Source organism: Petaurus breviceps, unplaced genomic scaffold (assembly GCF_028583685.1).
Source record: "Petaurus breviceps papuanus isolate PSGF00001 unplaced genomic scaffold, PetGlider_PUasm1.0 99, whole genome shotgun sequence".
Lineage (NCBI taxonomy): Eukaryota > Metazoa > Chordata > Mammalia > Diprotodontia > Petauridae > Petaurus > Petaurus breviceps.
The window spans coordinates 9,136,160-9,141,766 of NW_027187465.1; the positions used below are offsets into that span (position 1 = coordinate 9,136,160).

Here is a 5,607-nt window from a genome sequence, read left to right on the forward strand (position 1 = left end):
CAAGATCGGCCAATCGAAGCTTCGAGCCGCAGCGGCCCTTTGTTTATTGGCTACTTGTGAACCCAATAGGACCGAGGAACGTAGCCCGACCACCGCCCCCGTTGGGAGTCTGGAACCAATCGGAAATGCGTCTCAGGGTCAGGTCGGCCCTCGGCAGAGAGGCATTGGCCAATAGGACAACGAGAAGAGGTGGTGGTGCGGTTGGTGGCGTGACCTCGGGAACTGTACGGGATACGAGCAGGGTCAGGCTCAACGCGATGGCTCTATTGAGTAGGGGCGGCCGAATGGGCCTGGGCCTGGGCCTGGACAGGGGCCTGGCCCGTCTGGTCTGCGCGCGGGAAGTGCGGTGTTCCCGCAGGCACAGCCGCGGATCCCAGCAAGGGGAAAGCGCGGAAAGGTGAGTGCTGGGCTCTTTGGCCAGCAGGCCCGGGAGGCAGCGACTCACGGGGTGACCTCCCCTCGAAGGGGTATCGCCTTGGTAACGCCGCCTCGCCGTGACGTCAGCGCGGTGGCGACGTAACCTAGCTGTGGTGTCACCATGGCAACACCGGGCCGGCGTCGTTATGACGACCCGAAACCGGGCATTTCCATCCCCTGCATCCTCCAGGTGCCTCAGTGGGACAGAGCCCCAGCCCGGAGCCCGGAGACTCAGATTCTGATCCTGTCCTGCCGCCCCTTAACTGTGTGCTCCAGGGTCGGGATGACCTGGGGATCAAATCCGGGCTCAGATACTTAGCACCACAGCCAGAAATAACTGGCCGTGTGACCTTGAGCAAGTTACTTAACCCCGATTGCTTAAAACAAAACAAAACAAAACATATGCATATAAAGTATAGAAAGAGAAAGAATATATAGAGTGTGTATAAAATATATGCATATAAAATAGAGAGAATATATATAGAATATACATAGAATGTATGTACATAAAATATGGAGAGAGACTATATATGTATGCATACGTTATAAAGAGAGAATAAACACAAGGTAATTTGGTAGGGCATCAGCAGCTGAGGGATCTGGAAAGGCTTCATATAAAAGGGACGCTGGAGAAATATGGGGAGCAGCTCCACAAAGGCGTGGAGGTGGGAAATAGAGCACTGTAAATGAGCAGATTGGCCAGTTTGCCTAGAATGGGAGAGGAAAGGAAGCATCATGTGTTTACTAAGCACGGAAAAGCAGGCTGGAGGTTGGTTGGCTGTAAATGCCAGGGGGGCTCATGCTTTATCCTAATGGTAATAGAGAGCTGCAGGCCCTTTTTTTTGAGCAGAAGGCTTTCAGGATTGGTTCCATTAGCTGCTGTGTGGAGGATGGTTTGGAGAGAGAGAAGCTTGGAGCAGGGGTGCTGCAATAGTCCAAGGGAAAGCGCCAGCTTCTGATAATAGGTTGGAAGTCTCACATCTAGTCCAACTCCCTTGGTTTAAAAATGGGGAAACTGAGTCCCATAAAACAAGCCAAGTGGTTTGCCCAGAAACATGCCAAGTCAGTAGCAGGGCTGAGTTTGACCCAGACTTTGGTTGTTTTGGCTGCAGATCCCAGAGATGGAAGGTGCCCAGAGAGCCCCTGGTCCCACCCCATAACTTAGTGGCAGTGGTCTCCCTGACCCCTGGGACAAGCCTGGGAGGCAGCCCCACTTCTCTTTCCTCCAGGTCTTCCCTTCTGTCAGGCCCCCTCCGGAGCTAACCCCTCACAGCTGTCCTTTGGGTCCCTTGCTTCCCCTAAGGCCAGTGACATCCACTTGGAGGCTGGACCCGGGTGAAAATCTTGGCTCTGCCGCCTCTTACCCACATGCCTTCCCCACCCTGAGCCTCAGTTTCTCCATCTGTAAAATGAGGGGATTGGCCAGGTGGCCTCCAAGGACCCTCTCCTCCAAATCCATGATCGAATGAGTCTGTTTCTAGGTGAGGTCGGTCCCTTGCCTAGTAGGATGACATCCAGGCTGCTCTTAGAACAACAAGTAACCACTGTGGCCAGAGAAGACCCCCGGCGTGACCTGCTGGCAGTCCTGTTTTGGGAGAGGCTTTCCCAGGCTGTAAAATGAGAGAACTGGAGGAGACCCAACGTGCCATCCCGCTTTGCAGCCACGGCCCTCGGGGTGCCCTGGTGCCCCATGCCCCAACCTGTGCAGGCCCCCCCGCAGCTCGGCCTCCTCCCAGCCAGCCCCCTAGTTCAATTCTCTCAGTCTCTCTCTGCCTCGAGGGTGCTGCTTCCAAAAAGTTCTTCTGCCTCTCTCTTGTCTCTCCAAATCTACGTCACCAGCTCCTCCCAGTTCAGGACTCTCTTTTCACATCAACAAGTCCATCCCACAGGTGGGATTAACAAGCTCTGGGTTTTAACACAATCAATTTGAAAACCAAGCCAATACAGGGGAATCTTTATATTCCATTACTATCACAGCCTCATATCCTCGCCACCCTATGCGGGCAGTAGATGGGGAGCACAGATTTCATGCTGGAGGGGCCCCCAGGTCTCCAGCCCCATCATTTCACTGCTGAGGGAAGTGAAACCAGGATCACACAAGCTAGTGAGTGTCCTGGCAAGATCTGAACCCGCATCTTCTCGCCCATGACCCCACACCTCCTTTCTCCTGCTGTTTCTGTTTCCACGCCTTCCCCTCTTTCAGCCTCTCATCCCCTTTTCCCCCAGACTATCCCCCGAGCCTCCTAATCGGCCTCCCTGCCTCTCAGCCTGTCTCCAGTCCAGTCCATGCCACCCTCGGTGGCCAGAGTGGCTTGGCAGGTGTGACTCTGGCACCCAGCCCCACAGCCTCCCACTTCCCCACTCCTTGGCAGCTCAAGCCCCTACCTCTCTCTGCAATCTTCTTTCACGTCATTTACATGGACTCTGCCATACTGATTTGTGCCTTGTTCCATCCCCCACCTCCAGGCCTTTGTATGGGCTGGCTGTCCTCCTTGGAAAGCTCTCCCTCCTTGCCTCTACCCCTTTGAGGCCCTGCTTCCTTCCCTTCTGCAGGAGGCTTCTCCTGGTCTCCCTCCCTCTCCGGGGTTACTGTTGCAGGACGCGGCTGTGTCTTGGGTGCACCTGTTCACATATATGTTGTCTCCCCCCTTAGAGGGTCTGCTCCTTGAGGCGAGGCACTGTTGGCTTTTTTCTTTGTGTCTCCAGTGCTCAGCAGAGCCTGACCCATAGAGTGCTGAATAAATCCTTGAGAATGGGGTCAGATTGCCTAGCAGGGCCAGGGGAGAGTTGAGGTGATCATTAGTCTCACTCAATTGTTTTCACTGGAATCCGAGACTTGAGGAATCCAAAGACCTGAGTTTGCTCCCTTACCTGCCCTCTCTGTGAGTCCTCAGACAAATCATGCCCCCCGCCTCAGTTTCCCCATCTGTAAAATGAAGAAAGTGGAGAAGAGGCCCTTGGAGCACCTTTCACCTCTAGTATTGGGTGAAGTGGGACATATTTACAAAGTCAAAGTGTTTTTTGTGTGGGTATTTTTAACAAACATTAAAATTTGTGGATTCTCCTGAACCTTCTAAACCCTTCTGAATCCAGAGGTTCATTCCTCTGGTGCAGTTATGGGTCAGAACATGCCTAGACCTGCCTTCTGGCCTTGCCATCAGAGTCAGCCTGAGACCTCCCAAAGGCCCAATGAGCCTGTTGGCTTTGGCCCCACCTTCCTTTGGACCCAGCACTCTGTCTAGCACGCCTCGTTGACTTGGGGCTGTTTGCAAAAGTCAGGTCCACTTTAAAGTGGGGAAAAAACGCCTAATACACCTGAAAACATTCCAGAAAGTTGAAACAATCTTACAAGGATTTGGAGTCAGGGAGCCTGGATTTTACTGACTTGTGTGACCTCGGGCAAGTCTTCCCTCCTTGCTCTGGGCCTCAGTTTCTTGGCCTGGAAAGTAGATCCTCTCTAAAGCCCCTTCCAGCTCTGGGTCACCTGAGCCAGCGCTGCCAGGACCAGATGATCCCGATTCCCCCACGTCCCCTCCCAGCCTTTGTGACAGCCACCCCTCCCCTCTCCTCCCCAAACTCCGTTGGTAGAGGTGAGCAAGTCCAGGCTTACCTCCACTCAGCAAGCTGTGTGCGAGCTGGTGAGGATGCTGAGATTTGGTGGGAGGAGGTCCCCCCCCCAGAGTACAGGAGAGGATCATGAGTGATTGTGGGGAAAGGTAATTTGTCTTCTGGGGCCCACTCATGAGTTATTGCCAAGCAGAGTGTCCTTGGGCTGGGGAGTAAACTGTCAGGGATAGTGTTTTGAGGCTAGGGAGAAGTGTGATTTTGGAATTGGGGTCTAACCACAAGCACCCAAGCCCCCCATCACAGGTCCAGAGGAGGACCGCAGAGGCAGGAATGTTGAACAGGAAGTAGCCAAGGCCAGACTGACCTAACCAGAGTCCAGTGTGCTACAAGGCACAAAGATGGGCTGGGGGCAAGAGGTGAAGGGCTTTGATCAGTCCACCCACAAGCATTTTATTAAGCACCTACTGTGTGCCAGGTGCTGGGCATACAAAAACAGTGAATGAAGCAGTCCCCACTCCCTAGGAGCTGACATTGCGACGAGGGACCACTGCAAGTGTGTGTGTATATATATATATATATATATATATATACGTGCTGTCTTCCTCATGCCTCTTGATCCCTGATCTTTAGGACCAGAGGGCAGGAACCGTGTCCCCCATATCCTGGGGCCTTGTGCAGAGTAAACACCACTGACTAACGCTGAGATCCATTTCTCCCTAGGCCACCGTCTTCATCAGAGACGAGGAGGCTGCCCAAGATTTACACCAAAACGGGAGACCAAGGTAACGTAAAGACCCTGCAGATGGGAAGATCCGGGACTGGGCACGGCCCGGCGTTCCTCTCCTTCCCAGCAAAAGCCCTGTTCTTTAACATTCCTTCTGTTTCCGAGTAGATCCCCCTTCCCTGCCCACAGGGCTTCCCTTGTAACAAAGAACGTTTGAAAAGTGGAAGAGAGGGCGTCAGCCCCTTAACTGGATAACAGGATAGTCAGGCCCCCCACCCCAGCACCTCTGCCAGGAGAAGACCGAGGGCTCTTCCTGCAGAGTCACATCTGGGCACACTCAGTCCTGACGGTTCACCCCATGATGTTTTCTGGTCCTGCTCAGTTCGAATCCATTTTCCCATTCGTCTGCGGGCCTCACCCCCATCCTTTTTGGCACACAAAAGGGCAGCATTCCATTCACACGCAGACTTTCCACAGCACCAGCGACAGTCCGGTCTCTGAGTAATTATTTCTTAATTACAAGGCATGTATCAGCCTCACACGTGTGGACACGTCCAGGTCAGGAAGCGATGGGATGAAGGGTGCTCCACGTGGAGCTGAAGGATTCTCGAGTGGATTCTGGCCCTGCTGCTGCTTCCTGCCGGGTCACTTTAGAAGGGTCATCTAGACCTCTCTGGCCTGCAGCTTCCTCAGTGACTGAGTCAGAGGACCCCAGGAAGGGTGTCTCCCCAGCACAGACATCCTGTCTTGGGTGAGACTCTCAGCCATGGCTGCTGACATATAGCATGCCCCAGAGACTTAACAAGAGGTGGAAATAAATATTCCCCAAAGAGGCTGGACTGTATCCTACCTAGGGAAGGAAGGAAGGAAGGAAGGAAGGAAGGAAGGAAGGAAGGAAG

General features: G+C 53.5%; 1 protein-coding gene across 1 annotated transcript in view; it reads left to right on the plus strand.

The window, feature by feature from the left end:
* Window positions 1–110: 110 nt before the first annotated feature.
* Window positions 111–5,607, plus strand: part of MMAB (metabolism of cobalamin associated B) — a 14,216-nt gene continuing 8,719 nt past the window's right edge. The window contains exons 1-2 of the mRNA XM_069081631.1: window positions 111–397; window positions 4,705–4,766. Of these exons, the coding sequence (XP_068937732.1) occupies window positions 126–397; window positions 4,705–4,766 (334 nt within the window). The 5' untranslated portion in view covers window positions 111–125. The remainder of the gene's footprint in view (window positions 398–4,704; window positions 4,767–5,607) is intronic.